Genomic DNA, 27,969 nt, shown 5'->3' with positions numbered 1-27,969 from the left:
GTTGACGCCATTCTTGTGGAAATCTTCGATCTTCCCGGTCCTGTAGAGTCGCCATCTTAATCGAACGTAGGTATTTTACTCATGGAGGAAACTCGTAGTACTGATGGGGATATGAAATCTGAAGTAAAGGTATGGCATTATTGTAATTATTTGTGAATGATGAATGTTGGAAGAATTCGTTTATTACGTAACAAAATTGATCGACTAAGAAAAACATATCTTGTAATGCGTAAGTGGTCGGCTACGGGTGCGGGTGAAACAGCCATAACGGTTTTCGTATTCCTATTAAGGAACCCAATATATTCTTCATAAGTATTAAGATTTCGTGTAGCTTAAAATCCAAGAATCTGATCAGTCTGGAGGATTTCCAGCTAAGTTTTGTGAAATATTGAAATGCATGAAGCAGCAAAATGCCGCATGTTAAAGGCATTGGATCTTGTGCACAATTTATTTCCCGTTTTGTTGAGATATGAAATATTTTGCCCAACTAAAGGTTTTCGAAAAGTGTTAAATCAGTGTTCTGCTTTCTAAGCTTTGTCAACGTGTCAGGATTTACACAAAGCTTTTCTCTTACGAATATTTGTATTGGCCAATGAGAAATTATATTGTACATTGGTTTATGCCTTCGATATGTTCGTACTGCTTCAGATGTTCGTGTGGATACGTTAGCGTAGGATGTGAGATTATGTGTGTTAATTGTAGCAAGAGTATTTTAGTGTTGGATGAATGATTTTCTCAGTGTGCAAAATTTATTTTCAGCCGGAAAGAAAGATGTCTGGCTCTGGTGATCATGACGACGAGGCTTATGTTGTTAAACTGCGTGGCTTGCCATGGTCGACTACGGTCGACGAAATTTTACAATTTTTCAGTGAGTATCTTGAAAGATAGTTTACCTGCATTAAGCGTATGTTACTTTCTGAGATCAAGTGGACGAGAGTGTAGGGCTTTTTGTGCATGTAGTCGTAGCTTAGTTGCATGTGACGTGAGTGAACATTAAATAGAATTATTGTTAAAGGCCGGAACTGCTTCTGAGTTTGAGATTGGCGAATACCAGCACATAACAATGTTGTCATACATTTACGTTGCTGTAGATTTAGTTTTACTTCAAGCACTTACTTTTATTTTTGAATACATCAGGCCATACATCCATTTAATGTTAGAAATGTCTTTTCAAGGTTTAGTCAGCAGGAAGATATGTTGTTTCACCTTGGAAAGTTGATAATGCAAACTGTTGTTGGAATTACATTAAGCTGAAAATTCAGAATTTGTTTTCCAGTTTTGATATCAAATGTGAACAGTAAATGTTGGCCCATGTATTTCTCTTGGCATTTGTACAGTTGTTGTTTATGGGGTTGAAGTCAGTAAGTTGGACGATTGTTTTAGAAAGGTCAGTGGGGAGCGTAATGGGTTAAATTTTACTGGCATTGCTGGCATAGTGTGCTGATATTGGCAATGACCGTTGAGTGCTGGGAATTGGCATCCATATTAACACAAATATTTTGTAAAATATTCACTTGATAAGGATAATTTAAACATTTCCCTTGTTGCCATGTTAAAGTTTGCTTATTTTGCCAAAAATCGGCGGAATTTACAGTCTCGCCTCACTAACATGCTGTGCAGGTGCAGCTGTGAAAGAATTCTGAGACAGTGATTTATTAGCTTTCCTTCTGTTCCTCACTAAATTAAGGTCAGCATCTTATGATAAAGTGCATCCTTGGTGCATAATAAATGTGTAATGTTTTCACTTATGTTCCAAAACCCATAGCATTTTTTGTTTCACTAGCTTATAACAGCATGAAAAATTACATCTTTCATCAAAAAAGTCTGTAGTTAGTGGAATAACACGATAGATGGCGGTTTTGCATAATAACTGGCAAAATACCCTGTGGGTGCTATAATTTGCCAAAATCTCATTTTGATATCTCACTGTTTATGAAATGGGACGAATGTTGTGGATATTTCACACCTGACATATAAAGCTACAAGGAAATACGGAAGCGTCCGATCCCGCCCGTCTGCTTTGACCCATGACGTCACAAATATGGCGGAAACAAAAACACACACACTTTCCACAAGAAGCCTAATGACACTAACGGGACAAGTGCGGGAAATGGGGTGTTTTGGGTAGGGGCAAACTAAATATAAACAAATTTAGACGCCTTGCGTAGCTACAACGTGTAAGTGAAGACAGCCATGCATCAATACCCACCCACCTCCCCAGGGGTTGTAACCCCTGCAACCCATAGAAGATAAAGATGCTTCAGTAGCTGATTAGTGTTTTTTGTCTTTTTAAAAATAAAATCTCACGGGATAGAACGAACAGATCAGAAAGATAAATATAATAAACTAAAACAGAAATTGGAGGAAACAGATAATTAAAATAAGCAATAAGTGTTTTTAAATTTAAAAAAAAATCTCACGAGATAGAACGAACAGATCAGAAAAGTAAATAAAATAAGATAAAACAGAACTGGAGACAGCCACACTCAAACCAAACTCCACGCCGTCATGACGTCACACACAACACACCCTTACGTCACGGGTCAAAGCCGACACGTGGGATCGGACGCTTCTGTTGACCCGGCTACAAGTAAAGCAAAAATGTTTTTTTTTTAATGGTGTCTTGTTAGTCTTGTTAGGAGGGTATAAGATGAACATCAACAAAAGCAAAACAAGGATAATGGAATGTTGTCGAATTGTCAGGTGTTGGTGAGGGAATTAAATTAGGAAATGAGACACTTAAAGTAGTAAAGGAGTTTTGCTATTTGGGGAGCAAAATAACTGATGATGGTCGAAGTAGAGAGGATATAAAATGTAGACTGGCAATGGCAAGGAAAGCATTTCTGAAGAAAAATTTGTTAACATTGAGTATTGATTTGTCAGGAACTTGTTTCTGAAAGTATTTGTGTGCAGTGTAGCCATGTATGGAAGTGAAACTTGGACGATAAATAGTTTAGACAAAAAGAGAATAGAAGCTTTCAAAATGTGCTACAGAACAATGCTGAAGATTAGATGGGTAGATCACATAACTAATGAGGAGGTATTGAATAGAATTAGGGAGAAGAGGAGTTTGTGGCACAACTTGACTAGAAGAAGGGATCGGTTGATAGGACATGTTCTGAGGCTTCAATGGATCACCAATTTAGTATTGGAGGGCAGCGTGGAGGGTAAAAATTGTAGAGGGAGACCAAGAGATGAATACACTAAGCAGATTCAGAAGGATGTAGGTTGCAGTAGGTACTGGGAGATGAAAAAGCTTGCACAGGATAGTGGCATGGAGAGCTGCATCAAACCAGTCTCAGGGCTGAAGACGACGACAACAACAACAACAACATAGTGTCTGTAAAATTGTTGGAGAAAGATTCTAGACCATGTGCATCAATTCTGTCATTGCTAACCACCCAAAAGTTGGCAAATGCTTGTCTGCCTCCCCTGAACAAATAAATGAAGTCACCCACCCCATCGTCCAAAACTAGTCATTGGACATCAGCCATCGTATCCTCTGCGTACCATACTTGTCATGGGTTTGCTGCCCAATACAAGAATTTTGTAACTTTATTCCTGCATGAAAATGACTTTGCTATAGCTACGGAGTGGAATTTCTGTGGAATTGACATGGAATATTTCCTTGTGATGGAATTGGAGGAACGGCCAAGATTGGCAGCCCACGCTAGTTTTCAGAGGCCTTCAGATAATGAAAAATTGATGCCTCGTGATTTAAGTTCTGTGATATTTCATGCTGCTTCTGCATTGCCCAGAAAGAAATTGAACAAATTTATTTAGATCAAGAAAGAAACTTTGCCAAAGGCCGCACAGTTGCTGGACAGGCGAGTGTCCAGTTGAAGTCAGAGTACGCAGAGCTTCCAGGACATAGTTCACATGTTGTGGCTTGTGATCTTGAAGTACAAAGAGTTCCCAGTTTCCAGTGATGCTGCATTATTATTTGTTTTATGCATTGAAAGCAGATGAAATTCTAATTGTTTGAACTACCACATTACAGTCTGGGCAGTGGTGTGTGTGTGTGTGTGTGTGTGTGTGTGTGTGTGTGTGTGTCATAGATAAAAAAATTACTTGTGTAGCTTTCAGCTGTAGAAATGGATCCGAAGCTGTCCATCCAAGACTTTGTGGAAACTAGGTTAAAATGTCATTGGATTCAGAAATGGTTTGAGCCGGAACTCTAGCACCAGTCCACTGGAAGTGTAATGACCTACATCATTCATTAACAAAGAGCCTTACCTTAATGTTTCACAAAAAATGTGAAGATTGCACTCAGCCCATCAACCATCACTTCACAATTTGTCTATCTAAAACAACAGTGTTAACGATCTATTATCCTACTACATTGCCATATAGGAAGGCATAAAATCCCTGTAGCCATATGGAAGAGAGATTTTAATTTCCTTTATTTTAACAATACTAATTGTAATGTCAAAGGTTGCAGTACTGCTGAAGGCTGGTGCATAATGTAGTTATTTATTTATTGAATGGTAACAACAGCAAACATTGACTTGTGCTGTTGTCTTCAACAGTCATGAGAGACTGATCTAGTATAGCTGCCGGTAGTGTAGACTTTTTGCCGTCCTGCCTTAGCAGTCTTGTCGCCTGGGTACACCATCTTGGATGTTGTCTACATGTCACCTCCCTGTTATTGGCTGTTAGACTAGGTCTACCATTGGAAACTGTCCATGCTTGACCTTCCTCGGGAAGGTGGGGGTGATTTAGTTCTGGTTGACACACTCCTGGAAGTTAGTAGAAGGCTAGGATATCAATACTGTCATTGTGAGTGTATCCGCATAAAAATATTAGTAAATTAAGGTCTCCCCACATATTCAAGTAGTAATATCAAAGAAGACACGGGTCGACAGAAGCGTCCGATCCCACACGTCGGCTTTGACCCGTGACGTAAGGGTGTTGTGTGTGACGTCATGATGGCGCGGAGTTTGATTTGGAGTGTGGCGTGTTTGTAGATGTCGTCGTGTTGTGGTTTGTTGTGCTCTCTGGTGCTATGTTCAGGGTTTTCGTTTGTGTGGTGTAATGGGCTCAGTTTGCTTTTGCTCATTATCAAGAATTGTTAGTGTTGGCTGTGTTTGTAGTGGAATTCGTTTCAGTGAGTTAACGATTTTGTGTGAAGGTTAATTTAGTGTTGTTCGCTGTACGTCGTGTGGTAATTTTAGTAAAATTAATTGGTTGTTGTTTTTATTCAAGAATGTATGATGGATAAAATTAACACTGCGCAGGTCAAGGGAAGTGTCCAATCCCAATGTCTGGCTATGTATGTTGGTAATGGTATCGGGAGACGTTTTTGAGCTATATAGGCCAAGGGAAATGTTTTATCCTAATTTATGGGATCGGTAGCTGGTGTTGAGCTGTATAGGTCAAGGGAAGTGTCAGAGTCCAGATGATATTGTGTGCAGTGGTATTTGGGGAGTTTTGTGATTTCGATTTTTTTCGTGGTTTTGTATGAGGGTGGGTGTCTAAATTTGTTTGTATTTAGTTTGCCCCCACCCAAAAACACCCCATTTCCCGTGCTTCTCCCGTTAGTGTCATTAGGCTTTTTTGGAAATTGTGGGTGTTTGTTTTTCGATGTATTTTCGTCCTCATAAAGTGTACGTAACGACTTTATACGTGCCATATTGGAATCTTGGTTTGTGGTCGTTTCTGCCATATTTGTGACGTCATGGGTCAAAGCAGACGGGCGGGATCGGACACTTCCGTATTTCCGAACACACTTATCAACAAGCACCATAAGTTGTTATTGCTCTTCCAAACTCCGGATCAGATGGGAGTTAGTGGTGCAAGTGAAACAGACAAGTAGATGTCCCCAGGGGTGTGATCAACTTCTTGAAAACCACCTGTTCAGTGATGTTGGGTAGGAGTCACGGTATCACACCTTGAAGTTAACATGAGTGCCTGATTTGTGAATAATCAAAAAGGGATTTCGTGTGATTTGCTGAGCCCTTAGGTGTGAGTTATGCAGAGTAGTGGTGTAGTGTAATGGTAAAGATAGTCCTAACATACAAAAAGTCATGGATTTAAATCTCTTCAGGTGCTTTGAAAACTATTTTTGAAACTTTGTTAAAATCACATTTTTTCTCATTCAGTTAATTGATTTTTTACTTTTAATCCTTTGTCACATTTTTTGTCATTCAGTTAATTGATTTTTTACTTTTAATCCTTTGTCACGTCATTTAAATCAATCTATTAACTTTATAATTTGCATTTTAATTTTTTCTTCCTACCACTCTTATCATTTGGAATCCTAGTCCATGTGATTTTGTTTTCATGTATCAGCTTCAGTTAAATTTCTGCAGTGTTATCATTTTATATTGTCATTCCTGTTGCTGGAATTTTATTTACAGTTCCTTCTCTTGTTTCAGTCTTCATCTGCTTTGTAGGGCTCTGCACCTCAGTTGGTAAAACTGAACCCTTATATAATCCCTTTGTTGTCCTTGTCCCACTGTCACTGTTAAAAAACTCTCAAGAAGGTTAGGCAAACTAAAGTATACATTCCTTTGGTGCTGTAAAAAATTGAAGCTTCAAAGCCAATGGAATCAAAGTGAAATTCGGCAATAAGCAAGATTCCATAGTACAACCAAAGGAAAAATCCCAAAATTGTTATGTTTTATTCATATGATACAAAAAATATTTTTTTGGCACATTTTATCCGACTGTCCATTCACCTCTGAAAACTTCTTTCTTAGGAAGTTGACGTAACAAATCGAAATTTGTCAGCGAAGGTCTAGTGTCCTGTGGTGGTGTAATGAATGTAAGCTTTTAAGTCAGTGCAGTCAAAAAGATATGGCCATCTACATTTCTCATTTTCATATCTTGCCGGTATCGATAACAGGTAAGAAATGTTGAAATTCTCAGTTCTTGTGATGGATGGTCTATCTGTTGACGTAGTTAACTTTGTGTGGAACCCCTGGTGCGTGAGTAGTACTCAGTTAGTTGAATTTTTTGTTTGTATGACTATCACACAGAAAATGTCCCTCTTGTAGTAATTACATGTTTCAACCATTGCACCTCCACTATCTTCCGTTTTAACAAACAGATCAACATTTTAAAACTTTTAAATGTAATAGGTAAATGAAAATAATTAAAATGTCATGCAGTTTCCAAATGAAAAAAAAATGACAGAGAAATGAGAGCAAATAAAAAACATAATACAATGATTAAAGTGGTGCAGCAAATAATTATAAGTTAATAAATCATATTTAAAGATTAATTGAACAAAAATATTTTGGATAAATGTTTACAAATAAGAAATTTCGGAGTACCTGATGAAATTGGAACACAATCTTCCGCTCGCAGGAATCCATCTGAACCATTACACTACACTGCTAGTGTGTAACGTATTTAAGGCTGTTTCATCAAGTGAAATCCTTTTTTGTCAATTACTTGCAAATGATGGTCCACTTCAAATGATTCCAGGTTATGAGACCTGGGACCCTAACATACACCACTGAAACAGTGATAATGGCCTCTTAATTCAACCAAGGAAACACAGGAAGGGCTGGACCAGTGACAATTTTACTCACTTCATTTACTAGCAGAATACATGTTTATTTTACAGTTTCAATCACATGGCAGCCAATTCAGCATTATTTTTAAATTAATTAAAAGGCGAAGCAGTGAGAGATCCATTTAAAATTCAATGCAAATTTAAATAATTCAGAAAATTTAAAGTTTAACACAGATTAAGGCAGAAGTTGGGGTTCCAATACACATCAGAAATAGCTTAAGCCAAAGACAACAAGCTAAAGGATACAAATTCAGAATTATTCCAAGTATAACTTCAACTCGAATCTAAGCCGCGCCTGAAAAATGACTCGAAATAAAGGGAAAAAAATTTTCCCGAATCTAAGCCACAGCTGAAATTTGAGACTCGAAATTCAAGGGGAGAGAAAAGTCTTGGGCTAAATCAAAACAAAGTTGGTCCATTGTAAAATGAGAGACAATTTAGGCCGAATGAATGACGATACAGCTACAGTAGTTTGGTTCGTGACGTAAGCTTAGCAGTTAAGCTTTACCAGGTAGCCATTGCTATGTGTCAGGTGCTCCGTCCATATTTATACGGGTACCCTTCCTTTTCACGTGCTTCATCTGGTTTGAATTGATTGCTTATTTTTCTTTGATCTGATAAGTGCCGCTCTCTTTGTTATAGGTGTTTACATCACTCTAAGCTGAAGATGCATTACTGTACTGTCATGCATCGTTTGTCACATTCTGATAATGAGTGTTTAAAGCCTGTCGTCACTTGCAGCATGGCTTGCTTTTGTGCGTGATACCGTTGCTTACAAAAAGGGTGGGGGGGGGGGGGGAGAGAGAGAGAGAGAGAGAGAGAGAGAGAGAGAGAGAGAGAGAGAGGAATCGTCTCATTAACGAAACAATGGCAAGAGACTGCTATTTATTGTTACTTACACTGCTGCTTTCTTTGATAATGATCAAGAAGAACCAAATAATAGACTGTTTATATTAGATGATATTCTGAACGAGAGTTTAGCAAAAATTTTTCTCCGTTTGAAAATCTTTGCGGGCACCTCTTTAATACATTACATTCTGCACAGAAATTAGTCATCTTAGATTTAAAAATATAGTCAATTGCCGTGCTTCATTTCTGACTGTATCACTATTACGCATAAGAATAATACGAATATAAACATGACATGATATGTATGTTCTTCCGCATTTGCTGTTCTCACTCTAGTTTCGTAGTTTATTAGGCAGACAGAATTTAAATGAGATAGCAGGAAACATGAAAGAATACGTGGCAAAATGTGTATATTCGTATTATTCTTATGGTGAAGAGAATAATGCATGTGATTCACAATTCATAAAAGTTCCTATTAGCAACCATCTCTTCTCACAGTTAGGAAAAAATTCAGAACGTAGAGTTGGCCATATTGACAAACATCCATAACAGTTTTGCCAGTTGGATTTTCGTAGTACATTGAAATGCTGTAACATTTGAAGATGAACAATACAGAATTTGTATTGACTTAGATGGATAATGTATGAAAATGCAGTGGTCGAAACTCGGGGCGGAGGGAAAAAAGCTCGTCTTCCACCTTTTTTAAAAATTTATTTACTGACGCAGAGGTTTTGGCGGCAGTATTTACCTTTGTGCCTGCAAAGCATGCCTCTGTAGTACTACATATATTCGACGGCAGAAGTTACTTGTGGCGGCACCTACCAACATTTTTCAGAACTTCTGCTTACTTTGCAGTCAATTCTAAGCCACAGGTGGTTTTTTGGATTACAAAAACCGGAAAAAAAGTGTGGCTTAGATTCGAGTAAGTACGGTAAGTAGTGTGGCTGTAGTTGGAGGAAACAAGATGCACCAGTGTGGGCTGCTGAACATGTGCACTCCAAATAGCGTAAAACAGCCAGTTAAGCAAGCAGACGAGGCATGGGTATGTGGGGCCCGATCCTAAGTAATGCATACCAGCAATGGATACAAGAAATTATTAATGGCAGTTCCCTGCAGCACAAATAATTTTAATTAGAATTCAAACACAACCATGCATCAAATAATTAACTCTTAGGATAGAATTTAGTAATTTGAGCTCTTACCAGAAACCATGAAAACTTACTGCCTTTTAGCAAGTCAACCAAAAGAATTATAAAACCAGCTACAAATATTTTTAAAAAATAATTTCAGCAATATGCTGGTAGTTAAAGAAAAATTTTTCTTTCCAGCAAACCATTAAAGCAACTGCAAGGATACTCGCATGACATTCAAAGCTCATCAGTACACACATTAGTCCATACCAGTTCGGAGACGGCAAATGCATCCTGGAACAGACCAAAATTTATCTGTGCCACTTAATTAGAACAGATGCACTATATAATTCATGAAACAGCATAAGCCTTTAGCATTAGCTTCAAAGAAACCAAAACAACAAAAGCATATTATAAATAGGCCAATAAAACAGCAGAAGAGGCACCTATTCAGACATAAACAATTAATCTGTGGTGCCTCCAATTGAAAATGATGGCCAATCATTTACTTTAAAAATCTGGATTAAAGGGAGGCGGTAACACCTAGTGCACCCTGCCAAGATTCAATCAAAATAAGCTGTTTTCTGAAACACTTATAGCTCCTTCCTGGTGTTTTGAAATTTAGTTGACACCCGCACGCTAATGGGCTTCCTTAAACTTACAAATTTAATATGAAAATATGAACTTTAAGTTAACTTTTCCACTTCAACATTTTTCTGTAAATTGGAAATTCACAGGACGCTATATTGTCATTTTAATATATACTACTGATGTAATTATAAACAGATACTACTGCTGAAAGCAAGGGGAAACTATAGCTGTAATTTTTCCCAGGCGTATGCAGCTTCAGTGTATGGTTAAATGATGATGGTGTCCACTTTGGTCAAATAGTCCATTTGGATCTCCGGGTGAGGACTACTCTGGAGGATGTTATCAGGAGAAAAAAACTGGCATTCTATGGATCGAAGTGTGGAATGTCACATGTCTTGATCGGGCAGCTAGGTTAGAAAATTAAAATGGGGAAATGGATAGGTTAAAGCTAGATATAGTGAGGATTAGTGAAGTTGGTGGCGCGAGGAACAAGACTTCTGGTGAGGTGAATAAAGGGTTATAAATACAAAATAAAATAGGGGTAATGCAGAAGTAGGTTTAATAATGAATAAAAAAATAGGAGTGCGGGTCAGCTATTACGAACAGCGCAGTTAACCCATTATTGTAGCCAAGATAGACACAAAGCCCACACCTACCACAGTAAGTAAAAGTTTATATTCACCCCTAGCTGCGCAGGTGATGAAGAGATTGAAGAAATGTATGATAAGATAAAAGAAATTATTCAGATAGTGAAGGGAGGGAAAATTAGTAATAGGGGACTGGAATTCGATAGTAGGAAAAGGAAGAGAAGGAAAAGTATAAAGTGTAAATGGATTGGGCATAAGGAATGAGAGGAAGCTGCCTGGTAGAAATTTGCACAGAGCATAACTTAATCACAGCTAACACTTGGTTTAAGAATCATGAAATAAGATTGTATACATGGGAGGCTTTGAGGCACTGGAAGGTTTCAGATAATTATATAATGGTAAGAAAGATACTTAGAAACCAGGTTTTAAATTATAAGACCTTCCAGGTGCGGATGTGGACTCTTACCACAATCTATTGGTTATGAACTGTAGATTAAAACTGCAAAAAGGTAGGAATTTAAGGAGACGGGACCTGGATAAATTGAAAGAACCAGAGGTTGTAGTGTGTTTCAGAGAGTATTAGGGAACGATTGACAGGAACAGGGGAAAGAAATAGCGTAGAAGAAGAATGGGTAGCTGCGAGAGATGAAATAGTGAAGGTAGCAGAGGATCAAGTAGGTAAAAAGATGAGGGCTAACAGAAATCTTTGGGTAACAGAAGAGACATTGAATTTAATTGATGAAAGGAGAAAACATAAAGATGCAGTAAATGAAGCAGACAAAAGGAATACAAACGTCTCAAAAATGAGATTGACATGAAGTGTAAAACGGCTAAGTAGGGATGGCTAGAGGACAAATGCAAGGATGTAGAGGCTTATGTCACTAGGTGCAAGATCAATACTGTGTACAGGAAAATTAGAGACCTTTGAAGAAAAGAGAATTTCTATGAATATCAAGAGCTCAGATGGAAACCCAGTTCTCACTAGGGAACCTCCCCATCACACCCCCTCAGATTTAGTTATAAGTTGGCACAGTGGATAGGCCTTGAAAAACTGAACACAGATAAATTGAGAAAACAGGAAGTAGTTGTGTGGAACTATGAAAAAATAAGCAAAATATACAAACTGAGTAGTCCATGCGCAACGTAGGCAACATAAAGGATAGGTCCTTGGTTCAAGTCTTCCCTCGAGTGAAAAGTTTAATTTTTTATTTTCAGACAATTATTATCTGTCCATCCGTCTAATGTGAGGTAACTGCGCCATAGTATGGGTACGCTACACCTAAACAAATATCGAAACACACGTCAGTCAACTACAGCGCACGGAAGCTAATGAGGGTCCCTGGCTGGCAGTTGACTGTCCACTACTTTGGACAAGAGTGCATTAAATGCGTGAGATGTATTTCGTGGGCAATATGAATCCAGCAAATATAGCTCGCAAATTCAGTAACAAGGTCAATGAATATTTTCCGAACTGTAAGGAATTGGAAAGTTCCTTAAGGGAACATTTGTATGATTATTTTCTACATTTGTTGATAAACAGTACGTGTGGTGATGATATTGTTGATTGCTGTGGGGCTGTATGTACCAGATGATGAGATTGTTGACAATCCGTATGAAGAACACAGGAAATACTGGGTCTTCAATCTGATGGTATTTCTTTGGGTTACGTGAAGGAAATGCTCCAATACCGGGTACTGTCCAAACCAATTAAGACACAAATATAGATTATGGAGTGAGGTAACAAATTTAAGAAATTTAAAGGGATGGAGGAAAAAGTGCAATTAAATATTGCAAAGAAGTTGTGGAACGAGGTGGAACCTGAAGACAGAAGTTCAGCAAACTAGAATACCATGTATACCGACAATTTATTAAAGCCAGAAATGAATTAAGTGCAGTGCATGATACAGACCTACAGATTTGGGGATTGCATTACGCTAAACAAATTGGCCTGGACTTCAAGGCTTCATTTCATTGGCTTGTCACGTTCAAAAGAAAATACAAAATTACGAGCAGGAAGATTACGAAATATGTAAGCAAGAACTACGCGAATAAACTGGAAGAACTTCTAGAGTGTTCAAAGACGTTTGTTACAGATACTAAAGTCAGATTCCAACATTATGAAGACGCATATATTATCAAGACAGATCAGTCCGGTTTTAACTATGAAATGAAATTGACCCGCACGTTTTTGTTAGTTGAAGGCGACACGGAATGTACTGTAGACCAGCTACATGCCACTTCACATAGTTATACCATACAATATGCTCTGAACAAAGCAGGATTTCTTTTGCCTACTTTTTATTTATGTTTGCAGGGAAAAAATGGTGTATTTGGACCGCAAGTTCAGCAACAGGTGAATAGGGTACTTGCGCAAATGCCGAATGTCATTCTGAATTGCAGTGCGTCAGGAAAAATGGGGTCAATTATCAAAGTTCAGCCACTCACACATAATCAACTTCGCTCTCCAAAATTCCAGGACAAGTTCAGATTTGCTTGGACATATGCAGGATTTGACAGTCTACACACAGAAAAATTTGAAAACGTTAAAAACATGTTTTGGCAGAGCACAGGGAAAACTGTGCGACTGTGAAACTGTTGCATTCATTTGTTGCAGTTTGTGACACTCTTATGTTTTCATCACGTTTTTGGAAGTGATTATCACATCCACAAGAAAACCTAAATTGGGCAAGGTAGAAGAATCTTCTCTCCCTTTTCCTACACTCGAATTCCAGTCACCCATGACTATTAAATTTTCGTCTCCCTTCACAATCTGAATAATTTATTTTATTTCATCATACATTTCTTCAATTTCTTCGTCATCTCCAGAGCTAGTTGGCATATAAACTTGTACTACTGTAGTAGGCGTGGGCTTCGTATCTATCTTGGCCACAATAATGCGTTCACTATGCTGTTTGTAGTAGCTTACTCGCATTCCTATTTTCCTATTCATTATTAAACCTACTCCTGCATTACCCCTATTTGATTTTGTATTTATAACCCTGTACTCACCTAACCAGAAGTCTTGTTCCTCCTGCCACCGAACTTCACTAATTCCCACTATATCTAACTTCAACCTATCCATTTCCCTTTTTAAATTTTCTAACCTACCTGCCCGATTAAGGGATCTGACATTCCACGCTCCGATCCGTAGAACGCCAGTTTTCTTTCTCCTGATAACGACATCCTCTTGAGTGGTCCCCGTCTGGAGATCCGAATGGGGGACTATTTTACCTCCGGAATATTTTACCCAAGAGGATGCCATCATTTTACCTCCGGAATATTTTACCCAAGAGGACGCCATCATCATTTAATCGTACAGTAAAGCTGCATGCCCTCGGGAAAAATTACAGCTGTAGTTTCCCCTTGCTTTCAGCCGTTCGCAGTACCAGCACAGCAAGGCCGTTTTGGTTATTGTTACAAGGCCAGATCAGTCAATCATCCATACTGTTGCCCTTGCAACTACTGAAAAGGCTGCTGCCCCTCTTCAGGAACCACACGTTTGTCTGGCCTCTCAACATATACCCCTCCGTTGTGGTTGCACCTACGGTACGGCTATCTGTATCGCTGAGGCACGCAAGCCTCCCCACCAACGGCAAGGTCCATGGTTCATGGGGGGGTTTTGTCATATATATTTCAGAAAAACGCAACATTTTATTTAGGCATCAGGGATTAACCCCCCACACTGATACAGGGTTCATTGTCCTATACAATATAAATGGAAATATTACTTTTGCATGCAGTTTGTGACCAATCATATGCAGCTTGCAGCTTGAATAACCACTTAGACAACTGGGTGCTTGTGGATGAGGGTGGACAAACAACTGATGTGCAGTCCAGCAGTTGTCAGACTGTTTTTGTGCATGCGTGTGCGCACGCACATCCATCCATAATCTGCAGCTGAGTGTCCTGTGTGGCAGGTAGTCTTAGTTGCCTGTGGACTCCTGTTGTGCTGGAGGGATGCTTGTTCCGTGGGAAGTGTGGGAATATCTTGTTATAAAATATCTGCAAAGGTGTTTGCTAGTTAGCAATATGTCTGCAAAGTGTTCAGAATATGAGCTGTTGACTCATGTCCTATTAAATTTATTTTTTTTGTGTTCTATGAATTATATTCAGTTAGTGAAAACACTTTCACAGGTCATTTAATCTTCCTGATAGACTAGAGGAGGAAATCTATTGTTCAGAAGAAACCACTCATCCCATTCGAAATGAAATAGTATGCCACTTGTATCCTGATGGGGGGACTCTTTTAAACCTTTTGCAATGCTCTTTATAATGTTTCCTCACATATGATTTCACTTGGTAATACAGTTGACTACCTCAACATGAGTTTCACTTTTTTTTTTTTCATGAGATAATCTCGATACCATTAAAACCAGATACGGTAGTGATGTGGTGTAACATTGGAATCATATTTAGAACAGAATTTCAAATCTTTTTCAGACTTCTAGTTCAGTTTTTCTGTGGCATTTTCAAATAGCTTCAGGCAAATGCTTATATGGTTATTTTGAGAAGGACTTGGCCAATTTCATTCCTCAGTGTGGGCTTATTATCTGTGGCAGATGACCTCACAGTTGGTGGGATGGTAAACCCCTAGCTTTCTTCATTAAAAAGTTAGTTATTAAATGTAAGATTAGGTCTCACTAATTGGCTGTGTGAAAATGTTAACTGAATGTTCTTGTGACAGTCATTTAATTCTAAAGTAATTACCCTTATCAAAATGTTTATTTTCCACACTGCAATACCTTCTTAATTTTGGTTTCATGTGGTTTCTTAAATATCATTGTATGTGCATATGTGGTTCCTTCAGCAAGGCCATGACACGCTGTGGTTGTATTCTCATTAAACCCTTTAGTTTATATTTACATCTGTATGTATGAGTTAACGTTTTCTGTGGTATTAAGTTTACGAATTTTATATCGTTGTAAATGTGTTACGTAAATGAATAAATTTTACACTATATTAAGAACAGGGTCACTCTATCTGGCAGTTGTAACATATGGTGGTTTCAAATAAGTCTTTTTGTAGAAATTTTGTTGTTAGTACAAGAGAAGGAAAAAATTGTTTCAGATGATTGTCGTATCAAAGACGGCAAGCTTGGAATACACATGACAATGTCCAGGGAAGGGCGCCCGAGTGGTGAGGCATATGTGGAGATGGAAAGTGATGAGGACATAGAGAAGGCTTGCAAAAAGGACAGAGATCACATTGGACACAGATATATAGAAGGTAAGAACATTTTTATGAGCTAATAAACAAGGGTTCCAATGAAAATATTACTGAGGAGAAACTTGTACAAAAGTGCAATGATCTTGCATCTGAACTTTCCATCTACTCATAAGATCTTTAAATATTTATTGTTATGCATTTGAAGACTTCTCTCATGTTTTCAATGTTATTACTCCTGTAATGTTATAACAGTGATGTAGAGTATGAAATAAAACATAATTGTCATGTCTTAACTAGATAAACAGTTTAATTTAATCAAATTTTTATTGGTTCATAATTCTCATGTCTTAACCAGGTAAGCAGTTTAATTTAAACAATATGTGCAGAAACTGTTTTCTTGTTGTGGTAGGTGACCAGTTAAGGAATCAGGTTTTCGAGGGGTTTGGTTGGTTTCCTCCTGACTCTCCTGACGATGTACTTCGGTTTGCTTGATGCAACAAGTGTGTGAATCATACATGAACATGTTACCTCACAGATCTGCATTTGAATTTAGTGTGCAACTTCATTGCTATGGGAGATCTCAGTACAATGTAGATCTAATTACTTGTAGTTGAGGTAATGGTATGTGTTTGGTTACCAGTCCATGTGTGATGTGCAGTAAAACCTATTTTTTTAACAGTTTCTGGGAACCAAAATATTTTTTATAAAATGGGGTATCCTAAACAGGACATACGGTTTACCTCTAATATGCTAATGAAATGACGTAATCAGTTAGGATTCTTATGTTTATGCTGCACACTTCCCATTATATTGGGCTGAAGTAACAGTATAGCCATACGAATCCACATAAATTAACTTTCCTTAAATATTATCAATTGTTTTAATTTTAAAAAGTAGGGAAGTGCAGTTCATTTTTTTCTTGCCAGTGTAAAACACTTGGTGTTATTGCTCTGTTTAATATTTGCTAGAACTAACTCATCTACACTGAATGAGGAAAATTAGTTTCTAACAGCGGCAACAAAACTTGCTAAATTAAACCATCTTCCCTACATGCTACCAGCCCTGCTTGATTCTTTATTGAAGCCTTGGTCCTCCCTTTGATGTGCCAAAGTCAGTATGTCACCATCACAACGGTGTTCGGAAAAGTCACACTTGCTGGTATACCTACCTACCTGTAACGTTGGGGGAAATCTCTGGCAGCTGATACTGACCAACAGCCAGCAGGTTCAACAGCATGTTGGTATACCTCTCCAGGCAGCAACAAACATTCACAGCCTGTCAAATATTCATTCTTACTACCACCTTTCTTTCAAGGAATGAAGTTAACTTCTGCACAGCGGCTATTCCATATTTGACTTCCATGGAATGAATTATGCCAAGATCGAGAGGATCATTGGGAGTTGAGATGTTTTCTGTTATTAGTGGCTTCAGATTTCACTGTTGTCACTATTAACAAATAAGGCCATCACTGTTTTTTGCTTCCATGATACTTTCCCCTCTTAATTGTATGAGTGTTTTTGAGGGGAAAAACTAGAACCTGCTTCCATCAGGCATAAAGAAATATTTCTGGGCTTGTGTTGGTTATTAGTCATGGCAAAGTATTTGCCTTTAACTGTTAAATACTTTCCAATTCTACTTCCATCACTTAAATTTTGGTAATGGTGATTATAACTTTTTTTCTGTACTGCCAACCATTCACTGCCCTGAAATCTTCATGTGCTGAAAATCTTCATTCCTGGACTTCCTGTTGTAATAAATTTCCACTCTGGGAATGTTTCCACTTCTCATTTCATGAAGCCATTTTATTAGAAAGAGGGTGTTTCGTAAGTCTGAGAGAGACCAGTATTTGGCGACAAACTGCATTGTTCCCTCTGGTAGTTGTACAACTTTCACAGTCGTGTTTCCACCTGTCAGATGAATTCAGTCTGTTGCCATCATTACTTTAATGAAAAAAAGGAACATTTGGATTTATTGAAGGTTTCAGGAATCTTCATGAACATTGGGTACAGAATGTTTAATATTCCAATGTCGAGGGGGTAGTGCAGAGATGGGTGGCTGTGTACATGTTTCAGTATAAAAACTGGAACGTTCTGGATCTTCGTATGGTTCCTGGTGGTATACTGAAGAAGAAAAAAATTGATCTGCTTTTCAGAAAGAATTAAAGAAGCAACACGGCTGCAAGTAATTGTCAAGTCATCTTCCATTGTCACTTTACCATAACAGATCCTATACAGAATGCCAGACTTGAGAACCGAGTGGAAAACTGAATATAGCATGCACACTTTAACTAAACATATTTCGATTTGAAACTAATAACTGTACATTCAAATGGAATCTGTGGAGGCTCATTTTAATGATGGACAAATGCTGTCACTTTATAGTGCAGAAGAGCCATGAGTTTCAACATTCAGGAATGCTTGCTAATTATGCTGTATTTACTGCACAAAGGTGATGGTGGCCAATTGTATTTTGTTGCCATGTTGAATAGTTCAACATTAGGGCTGTCATCACAAACATTTGTCAGCTTCTGCTGAACTGTAAGTTTTTTAGGACAGAAAGGTCAATATCAGTCTTAACATAATTTTTATTGCACATCAAGATTTCAGAAAACAATGAAGCTGTCATCAGTGCATATGTAACCCACGTGACTACCTATAATACACTGATGACAGTTGTGCTGTTAGCTGAACTCTTCTGCATTAAAAAGACAGTATTACTGATGCTGACCTTTTTGTCCTGGGTTACCTCAGTCGTGGGGTACAATCATTCCCATGGAATCAAACACGTTTAAGCTTTCTTCTTTGGCTGGCCATCACTACATAAAACTTCCACAGTGTGGAATTCATCACAATATAATGCAATTAGTGTAGACATAATGGTAACATTTTCTGTGATGGCGCCATTCGCAGTTGGAACAGGGAAGACTGGGAAGGGGGATCCATTAACGTACTGGAAGTACCCTTTGCCATGCACTGGTAGATGGGTTCGGAAGTATGATGTAGATAGAAATGATAGTTTTACCTGGACTGATTGAAGGAATTCCCCAATAGTGGATCACCTAGTGCAGATGAAATTTTTGTTAATTGACGAAAATGGAATGTTTGGGAGATTTCTAGGTTATACTTTTAAAAAGTTCCTTGGCTGGACTTTCTTGTAAAAAATCAGTGAACTATTTGGTCGTGATTTTGAGTTCTTTAAAAGATGTCGTGACAGGAAATTGCACTATGAAATGTGCAAATAAAAAGGGTAGTGTCAGTAGGAATGTTCAAGGTAGAAATCCCACTCATAGAAGTGCTATTGTGTTGAAACTGAATGTCACTCTTCTAGGAACTGTAATTAAAATTCAATAGGAGAGGTGAAATTGGTCATTTGGGAGTGTTCTGTGGGATGCATAGCTTTTTGACAGTTCTGCTTTCTTGAAAGCTGGCATAGTGATTTAGCGGGACTAATAGATAACACTTAAACTCCATTAATGGAGTGAAAAATTACTGTTAAAGTTGCTTTTGTAGGTGGTGAGTAAAAGAAATACTAAACACACCTCCTTGTGCCTTAGTAAAAGGATGGGTGTTTGTTTTGTAGCATTCCTCTGTGTGTGATACCTTGTAAAGCTGAAAACAAGCTACTTGAAGGCTTTGGTTAGAGAACAGAATTTGGCTAATTGGTTTCTATTCATGTGACTGGACATGTTTTCATCATGCAACTTCTTTCCTGAGAGGCTTAAGTCCTTTCAATTGAAAATAGCAAGCAATTAATTGAAAATGATGATAAACATTAAAATCTTGTCCAGTGGTTATACTGGGATCTTATTGGAGTGTACTTTACAGTATTTGTCAATCAGAAATACAAAAAATTATCATTGCATCATTGAGAAAAGCAGTGGTGATAAATGATGCCCCCTACCCTCCCTCCCCTCTTCCCCTCATTTAGTGTTAGGTTAGTCAGTAGAATGTTAAATTCTCATGTGATTGTAGTGAAGTTCATTGAAGTGCCTCACACAAGCAGCACTGTTGAATGTTCATTGGAAGCAACATTTCAGTATGTTACAAACCTTTTCAGGCAAGTTACATCACAGTTACTGTTGTTTCCTCCAGATTATTTCAAGCAAGTGTTTAAAGTTTCCTTTGGGAAATATAAAGACCAAACTGCCACTTCTGCAGGCCGAACTTTCCCATGCCATCTTTGACAGGTGACGTCAGAAATCCAACCTTTCTTGGTATTTTCATGAGCATATAGTATAAAAGGGCTCATAAATTTTCTGTTCCCTGTCTTTTTTTTACATGATTTTTAAAGCTTTGCAAGTGAACAGTTAATTCAGGAATAAATTCACTGTGACAGTTGATTTTTACTTTTGGAAGAGTTCTCTCCCTTCTAAAGTTATAGTAGTTATGAAATAGTATCATAACTTTTTCATGTTATCATTTTATACCAATTTTTAGGAGAATAGTTAAATCAACAACAATGCTGTTACAGAGGTGAAGTACAGTGTGTTTGCAAAGTAATTATAATGAAATATTGAAATGTTGCCGTTTTTACAGTGTTTAAAGTTAAGCGGTCAGAAATGGAGTGGGTTGTAAAACGCAGTGGACTAAATTTGGAAAATGCTATGGATGATGGTTGTGTTAGACTTCGTGGCCTACCATTTGGCTGTTCTAAGGAGGAAATAGCTCAGTTTTTCTCAGGTATGACTTAATTTAGTAGTAGCTTGTTTTTGAAATTATTTGTGTTCATATTTATTAAGATAATTTGTGGTTTTAGTAATCACTGTAATCTTCTAGAGAAATGTGCTCACCGATTGCGTAATTTTGATTGCCTCGAAAATTGAATGTTAGTTGGCTTAATTATGAAGGACAAATCTTTTGAGTGTTTTATTTTGACAGTATTGTATTATTTGTTTTAAGCTTGTTGGGGTTGTTTGCAAAGATTTGTTTTTAAAGCAGTGACTTGTAGATGAAGGTGGTATTCATTAACACTTTATAAATCTACAGACTGTGGAATCTGAAATGTGAATGTTATATTTTTCCTCTCTATACTTCAGTTGTAAGGCCTAGTTGTACTTCCTTTATTATTCTCTTCCTTCATCCAGTCCTTGCTTCTTTTCCTGTTTATTTCTTATCTTCAAGTAATGTAAATTTGACACATGAAAACAGATTGCTATTAATTGGTTGAAGAGATGTATTGAAGTACTTGGTGTTAGATATGTGGCAAGTGGCACAGAAAAGTAACTGTCTGTATGGGCAACAGTAGGATCATATTTTCCTGAAGTTCCTCACAGTTGTTACTCTTGTGTTTATGTTCTGAATACTGAAGTCCAAAGAAATATTTTTGTAGATCCTCTGCACATAAATTTCACATAATATCATATTCAACTGAATTGAAAAAGTTGCTGTGTAACATTTTGGTTAAAAGTAGTATGATAAGAGCCTTCTTACAGTAAGTGATCATGGGTAATGTCGTGTATAAAATTTGTATTACAGGAACTTCAGAATGTATGATTCACTGTTTGAAATATTGCTTAAAATAAAATCTTTGCAAATGCCCCTTTTATTTCTGAATAATATTTTATTGCTAAAGGTTTTACATGCTTTTGTTGTGTGTTGATTCTGGGCATATTGTTTATTGGTTGGGTAGGGTTGGAGATAGTACCCAACGGGATATCCCTACCGACTGACTTCACGGGAAGGAGTACTGGGGAGGCTTACGTACAGTTTGTTAACAAAGAAGTGGCAGAGAAAGCTCTGCAGAAACACAAGGATAAAATAGGACACAGGTGGGGAACGTGTGCAATGCAATGGAAGGGAGGGCTGGGTGGGCTGAACCCCAACCTCCTATTCTATGGTATACAGTATCACTCTTTTAATCTTTAATTCATTTACTTATTTCATAACTGGGATTTATTTTCAAAAGTCAAACTGTAAGGATCTGAAATTACTGAGTAAGTATTTACCAGCAATATCATATTAAGCAATGTAATCCTTCCTATGGCTTCTCCTTGTGCAGTAGGCAGTAATTTCAGATCCTTACTAGATGTAAATTCCAGGTATAGTTTTATATGCAGGTAAGGTAAAGTTGTGAATACCTACTGGCTCAAATGAAATATTTTTTTAATATTACTTGTATCTGGAATCTGTTGTAATTTATCACTTGTTGATTATGTATTTTAAAATTTCCTTGTAATTTAACAAGTGGTATTTTTCAGTATGCCATGTAATTAGAAAACATTCAAACTATAGTCCACACATCACACACTACTTCATTAATGATATGTTTCGGAATTTAATCCAGTTTTGCAAATTAAAAACCATTCATATTGTCATATGCTTGTATCATTTCATTTACATTTTTATATTGAAAACACTGTAATTATGTTTGCAATGTCTCATTTTCTTATACTTAGAAGTGTCTTAACATTGTGAACGCCATGTTTTTACTGTTGTTACTCACACAAGCGTTTGTAGCTAATAATGTACGTAATAATCCGTCTTTGGCTTAATGCTGCATGCTTATATTCTTGCAGATGCCACCCTATGTACAATTATCACTTGTTACAGTCTTCCTCACAGCTGTAGTTTAGAAATGACCTAAGCTTTCCAAAATTGAAATACTCCAGAAATTGTCTCGGTTTCAAATAATTCACGTGTTCAGTTTCTACAGTGAATTTAGCTTCCAATAATATTGGTACAGTGCACAGAATACACTTAAGCTGTTACGCTTGAAGTGACTTAGGTTATCATGATGCATTGACACTAAGGCAGTGGGTCACAGATCATAAGGAAATTCTTAATGTGTATGTGATGAATTTAAAACCACATACTTTGGTTTTCTAACAGTCATTATCCCTTTGTATACAGGAACTAATTAGCAGTTGTTATTAGTCAGTGCCTTTGTGCAAAACAACTTGTGGCTGTAACTTATTGGTGCTGTGAAACAACCCTGTAAATTTTTGGTGTGCTGTTATTTAACAGTATTATTTATGGCAGTAATTCTGATATTTACATGTTGTTTCACTTAAGTGTAATTGCTGTTACACCATACTAGATGTCTCTAGCAAAGTGGATCGTGTGGATCTTAGTTATGAATGTTGTCCACAAAGTGGGTTGCACCTGTAGTAAATTTCATATTGCGTTGAACACTGGAATAATTCTGCATCTTAAAGCTGATTGGTCACCTATGTGGCACCTTTATCTTGTTTTGTTGTTACAGTAAACATTTGGTAAAGTTTCCCTTTGTCACATGTGGATGATACACATACGCGACTTTGCTATTTCATACTTTTGTGTATTCCTCGCGTTTTAAGCTAATGGCTGTGTCATTTCAACACAATTCTGTATTTCAGTGTTCTGTGCAAATTATATTGGCTGACACACAGTAGTATTTTGAAAATATGAGAGTGCAATTTGTCTTTATTTTATGCACTACATACTGGCTACAGATACAAGTAGGAAAACTGCACTGTGCCTTACAGGATAAAGCAGGATTGTGGACTCTGTAGTTATGCTCACATTTGGAGGTGGATTAGAAATGTGTGCTGAAACAGTGGCCTCTATTAGTTTAAAACAGTGAATTATTGTGAACAGTGAAGTGAACGGGCTGTTTTAAAGTTACTGAATAAAAGACTTGGGTGGTTGCTTTCTGCGCATGGCTTCTTTGGTGTGTGTTCATGCCAGATTGTGTACTTTCCATTACAGAAACTAAAATTGCAAGTTATATTGTGGAAAGCTGTATTCTGAAAAATGCAAGGGACCACCATGTGACTCTCGTACACAGTCGATATTCCAAGTCGGCAGAATAGGTGGTGGTCAGTCCCATAGAATTTATGATGGTTTGAGGTAATAATTGCGAGAAGAAATACAGGGTTTTAAATATTGCCCAGCATTTGTACACAAGTGTTTTTATTAGTGTAAAATTCATAATGTTTAAATTTACTTTGGAGCTGCTTTGTTACGTAACAGTTTTGCATGGAAAAATTTTTGCAGGTAGAACCTTTTCTAAACCATTGTTGTGTTATTGAATAGGCTTCACTTAGTGTTGAATGTTTCTTGTCCTGGTTGTTAAGCTCCTTACCTGAAAATGTTTAAATATTAAATACCAAGTGTTTTTATAATAATTTTTAAAAATTGTAAAGAAGTGGCTAAGGAAGGAATTTCTCAGCTTTTAAGCTGGATCATGGTAATAGTTCTTGAAATGTAATTGCCAGCTTTTCCTGCTTCACATTTGCATATTGAGGATTTTTGTTTGCCAGTAACCCTGTTCTACTTGGGCACATTCCTGTTTACATCCAGTTGTGTAAGGCATGCTGTAGTTTTCCTGCTGATTAAGATCCCACTATGTAGATGCAAAAAAATGCTCTGGTATTAAATGCATAAGGCAGTTAATATGTACAGATGTTAATATTAAAAAATAGGCTTAATTTTGGTGTTTCATTAAATTGTGTAAAAAGTAGACACTACACTGTTGAATGAATTGAAACTCTAATGTGGAATGTTGGTAGAAATTCATTACTTTTAAGATGAATCACCAGAGGGACACACCCAAGGGTTCCTTATGGGCCAGTTGGGGGTGGGGCCATGCAAGACAATGGATCCAAGTGATGAATGGGCGGGAGCTGAGCTCGTGAGGCCAAATTTTTGGTGTACAAAGTGATGATTCTCTTAGTAACGTCAGCTTAAGGTACTACGTAAGTAACTTTTGGAAAATGTGTAAGCAAAACTTAGGACAACTTGACCCAAAAAATTGGCCTCTGTTTTGAGCTAATCATCAGGCTCTGTTAAAGGTGGGTGGAATTTACTTTGAGTGTATCTAAGTGTGAAATAAAGCATTTGGATTATAAGCTGTTGAAAACTGCAGTGATTTTACAACTTCATTATTCATTTAGCCAGATCACAGTTGTATAGTTGTTCAGCTGAGTTTAGATAGATGGTTTTGAATGAAGCTTATTTCATTCTGGACCATTTCCTGGTAGTTTTTTTGCAGTATACTTGAAATGAGTAGATGTCAGTTTTAAAAAATAAAAGGAACACTTCGTGTAAGTTCCTTGAATAAACAGACGTCCATTGTAAACAGTGTGTAGAAGAATAGAGTTGGTTACTGCCAGTATACATATATTTTTTCTTAGGGTGTTAGTAGGTACACAGTAAGATAGCACAAATAACCAAATACTTATTTTTTCTCATTTTTATGATTTCTTTTGTTTTTGAATGTCGTCTCATCCTTCAAATCTGTTACATGCAGGTACATAGAAATATTCCGCAGCAGCCTTTCTGAAGTGCGTGCCGCTATTGGCCCAAAAATGCGTCCTTTAGGACCAGGAGGTTTCAACCAGCGTCCAGCTCCTTACGATCGTGGTGATAGATTTGGTGGCATAAATCGCTATAATAATATGGGTAGAGGATCTCGGAGTTTCAAAGGTAATCACTTGTTCTTGTTTTGCTTTTTAGCTGCATGTGTTAAATTTGGCAGTTAAATTAGATAGTGCATTGTCATTTTTAAAATGGTAAAGAACAGAAAATTTTTAAAATTATAGTTATCTAAACAGGATTCAGGTTTTGGTAACACATGCCATTCATTGTTAATGTACATTTATTAATATAAAATATATTCACTTCAAGTCTCTAATGTGTTTATTAGAAACCTTGTTGCATATCTGTGTAAAAACTGCTGAATCTTTCCTAATTAATGTAGGATTGCTGTTTTGTGTGCCTAAATTTCTTCGAGAGATGTAATATATGATTACTACTTCCTTCATAAGTGATTTAGTTACGACTTGTTTGTATTTAATGTATGTCAGTCAGTGATGAAACCATAAATTTCTAAAGTGGACTAAACATTTATTGTTTTGCTCATTCTTTTTTTGTTGTAAATTGTCAAATGTGAAAATTACATTTCCTATATTTGTTTTGAATTTATTGAATCACTGTCTGGGATTTATCACATAATTCTGCTTTCAGTCAAATGTGAAAACTTGCAGCATCTTTCATGTTGACAACTTCAATGTTCTTATCATTTATGTGGGAAATCTTGTGGGTATTAGCGCTCTGCATTTTTCATATTTGCTGTAGGTTTTGTGGCATGTATTCACCTTCATAAATTTGACTAGTGGTTTCCACCAGATATTATTTTTTGATCTTGTTCCCAATAGGACAAATTGTATTGGGATTGATTGTTGCAGGCACCATAATACATAATTACTTGTTTCATTGTGTAGTTGAACAAGAAAATTACTTCAACATAGTTTTATATTTTATCAAAAAGTCTTTTTTTACTTTGAAATGGTCATCAGATTTCAGACCACAAATCAAACCAAATTTTTCCAGTATGAAAAAATAAGATCCAGGCATCAGACAAATGTTATTGCAGAGTTGCTGATTATTTGTTTTTATTTGTAGATGGAGAATTGTTGTGCAGTCATGCTTGTTTTTGCGTTATAGGTGGTTTTGGTGACTTCGATGATGGTCCAAGTCCATGGGGCATGAATTCATCATGGGGTGGGAGTGGAGGACCTGGAATGAGAGGTAACATGGGTGGTCGTGGTAGCAGTAGCTTCAACATGAGTATGAATTCAGGTGGATTTGGCAACATGGGTATGGGACGCGGAGGACGTTCTGGTGGAGGTGGAAACTGGAATGGTGGTGGAGGTGGTGGTGGCCACTGTATACACATGAGAGGTCTGCCATTCCGTGCAACACAGGCTGATATTGCTGATGTAAGTAATTACTCTTATTGTGTTCTAACTTGTTCTGTTGTAGGCCTGTGTACTGAAATGGCTTTTTTTCTAAAAGTTTTTCAGGCCAGTTGTACCAGTCAATATTAGGCTCCTATACGACAACAGTGGCCGTGCGTCAGGAGAAGCAGATGTTGAATTTGCAACACATGATGAAGCATTAAAAGCAATGTCAAAGGTAAATTTTTCTGCTAAACACTAACTTTCCTAGGTATATTCTTCATAATATGATTTGCAATGTAATTTGATAGTCAAAAACTCATTATTTTGGTTGGTATGATATGAATTATGATGTGTGTCTAGGACAAAGGACACATGCAACATCGTTACATTGAACTGTTCCTGAATTCTTCACCTGGTGGTTCTGGAGGTATGGGAGGAGGCAACTTCGGAATGGGAGGAGGTGGATTTGGAGGTGGCGGATTTGGCGGAGGTGGTGGTGGCGGAGGTGGTGGTGGTGGATTTGGAGGAGGCAGATCAAAGTTTCGTTTTTAAATACTCTCCACTTCTATTACATTGGTTCTCAATAGAGAATTTCTCAAAGTTTCACAAGTTGTGAGAGACTTTTAAGGTCAGACACTTCTTTCTGTTATTGCTACTGTTTTGCTGAGTCAGTGTTCTCTTCAGTGCACTTTGAAGTTTAGTCCACTTCAGTTGTGGTTGAATTAGTTTGTGCTGTATAAGTTTAGCTGTAAGCCAGTAAAATTAGTGGTGCAACACTAGTGTTTGTTACTTTGGCACAAAGATAAAGTTTGGTACTACACACAACACAAATTGTTAAATTGTACATTCCATCTGTAAAACAGCCATAAATTGAAGTCTGATAACTGTAATGTCTTCAGTGTGCTGAGACTGAATGGTCAGTAGTAGATACTGTGGATCTGTATTAGGGAAACTGACAATTGATGTTTGTGTAGTTAATGTTAATTACTTTACTCATAACACTCAGTGAGAAAGTAGATAAACAAGGAATTGGAGGCTGGTAACGATTTACAGTGTATGTGGCATGATTCCTACTATTGTAGCCATTGACATATTCAGAAGATCAGACAGGTTGGGTGAGTATTTCAAACTGGATCATAACTACTTCAGAATTGGCGAAGGCTATGGAAACAAAAGAATAAATAGCAACTTCACATGTACTGAAGATACAATAAAGACTGTTAAAGATTTTTATTTTGTTCATTGACATTTTTATTGCTGTAATATTGAGTAGCAAACATTAAATGTAATTGGCATATTTACACAAAATTGTATTAATTTCTGGCTTTGTTTCCAATTCTTGGAAACTTTGACTTTAGGCAGGAAGTACCTGATGAATTAAGTTGAAAATAAGTGATCAGTGAATTTTATGCATAATGTCAATGTATGTTCAGTTTAGAGTGGAATGCATGTGACAGTATACTG

General features: G+C 37.2%; 1 protein-coding gene across 2 annotated transcripts; it reads left to right on the top strand.

The window, feature by feature from the left end:
- LOC124778419 (heterogeneous nuclear ribonucleoprotein H-like) lies at window positions 1-27,734 on the top strand. Of its 2 annotated transcripts, none has more exons than XM_047253645.1 (9): window positions 1-129; window positions 760-868; window positions 15,747-15,905; window positions 20,381-20,524; window positions 21,474-21,612; window positions 25,074-25,249; window positions 26,270-26,544; window positions 26,621-26,740; window positions 26,866-27,734. In XM_047253645.1, the coding sequence occupies exons 1-9, from the start codon at window positions 82-84 to the stop codon at window positions 27,055-27,057; spliced, it is 1,362 nt and encodes a 453-aa protein (XP_047109601.1). In that variant the 5' UTR covers window positions 1-81; the 3' UTR covers window positions 27,058-27,734. The 2 variants fall into 2 exon arrangements, with proteins under 2 accessions (XP_047109601.1, XP_047109609.1); XM_047253653.1 differs by having other exon boundaries at window positions 4-66.
- Window positions 27,735-27,969: the final 235 nt, after the last annotated feature.

The sequence above is a fragment of the Schistocerca piceifrons genome, chromosome 1 (assembly GCF_021461385.2).
Source record: "Schistocerca piceifrons isolate TAMUIC-IGC-003096 chromosome 1, iqSchPice1.1, whole genome shotgun sequence".
Classification (NCBI taxonomy): domain Eukaryota; kingdom Metazoa; phylum Arthropoda; class Insecta; order Orthoptera; family Acrididae; genus Schistocerca; species Schistocerca piceifrons.
This window is presented reverse-complemented; position numbering and strand designations above follow the sequence as displayed.

Coding starts and splice junctions, on each gene's coding strand:
- LOC124778419 (XM_047253645.1), top strand. CDS start 82: ATGGAGGAAACTCGTAGTACTGATGGGGATATGAAATCTGAAGTAAAG. Junction 15,906..20,380: donor TGGACACAGATATATAGAAG/GTAAGAACATTT, acceptor CCGTTTTTACAG/TGTTTAAAGTTAAGCGGTCA. Junction 26,545..26,620: donor CACAGGCTGATATTGCTGAT/GTAAGTAATTAC, acceptor TTTTTCTAAAAG/TTTTTCAGGCCAGTTGTACC.